This window comes from Volvox carteri (genome assembly GCF_000143455.1).
Source record: "Volvox carteri f. nagariensis unplaced genomic scaffold VOLCAscaffold_35, whole genome shotgun sequence".
In the NCBI taxonomy this organism is placed as follows: domain Eukaryota; kingdom Viridiplantae; phylum Chlorophyta; class Chlorophyceae; order Chlamydomonadales; family Volvocaceae; genus Volvox; species Volvox carteri.
Genome location: NW_003307578.1, coordinates 549,628 through 550,366, shown reverse-complemented (window position 1 = coordinate 550,366; position 739 = coordinate 549,628). Strand labels below are relative to the sequence as shown.

Below are 739 nucleotides of genomic sequence, written 5' to 3'. Positions count from 1 at the left end.
TTTTCGGACGCGTGTGTCTGTGTAAGCGTGTGTAGGTGTGTGTGTGTGCGTGTGTGTATTTGGAAATGCGCGCATCGGGGGGGTGGGGTCACGGGGGTAGTGGGGTGCAGGAGGCCGTGTGGGAGGCCGTGTTTCTACAGGCCAAAGGGAAAAAGTCGGTAGTCGTAGGCCTAATAATTGCAGCCCAGCGGATTCGAACTCGGGAAGTGGCAAGATCCGTTGAGAGGGTACAATATATGGAGCACATTAAAAGGACATGTTGGGGGGCTTATTTTCTAAATAAAGTGGCGATGTGCAAAAGGGGTACGAGGGAAGGGCCTTTTGTACCAGGGAGGAGTGAGGGGAAAGACGAACCACAAACGAGTGAAGCTGCTGCCAGGGAAGAGTGTACCAGACCAGGAGTGAGGGGAGGGCGAGGTGCGAAGAGGGACGGGACGCGGCATGTGTCCACTTGATATGAGATGCTGCGGGTGTTATGGTGGTTGTAATGGTGGTTGTGAGGGTGGTTGTTATGGTGGTTGTTATGGTTGTGGTTAGTATATTTGGTCTTATGCTCTATCTACGTATTCATCCACCCGGCTGTGCGCTATCGTGTTTTGCTGTGTCGCGACACAGCAGCAAAACTTTTTGTCGCAACTGACCTGCATCAAAGAATCTGAAGGCCCTGTACAAGTTCTCTTGCCGCTCGAGTTTATCTTTCTGGTTCATTGTGGCGGCCAAGAACTCCTGTGAGGGGGAC

The 739-nt window shown here is 52.4% G+C and overlaps 1 protein-coding gene across 1 annotated transcript in view; it reads right to left on the bottom strand.

Moving 5' to 3' along the window:
* Positions 1–567: 567 nt before the first annotated feature.
* Positions 568–739, bottom strand: part of VOLCADRAFT_82146 (uncharacterized protein) — a gene marked incomplete at its 3' end in the record, with an annotated part of 6,873 nt that continues 6,701 nt past the window's right edge. The window contains exon 11 of the mRNA XM_002953213.1: positions 568–726. Coding sequence (XP_002953259.1) covers positions 568–726 — 159 coding nt within the window. The remainder of the gene's footprint in view (positions 727–739) is intronic.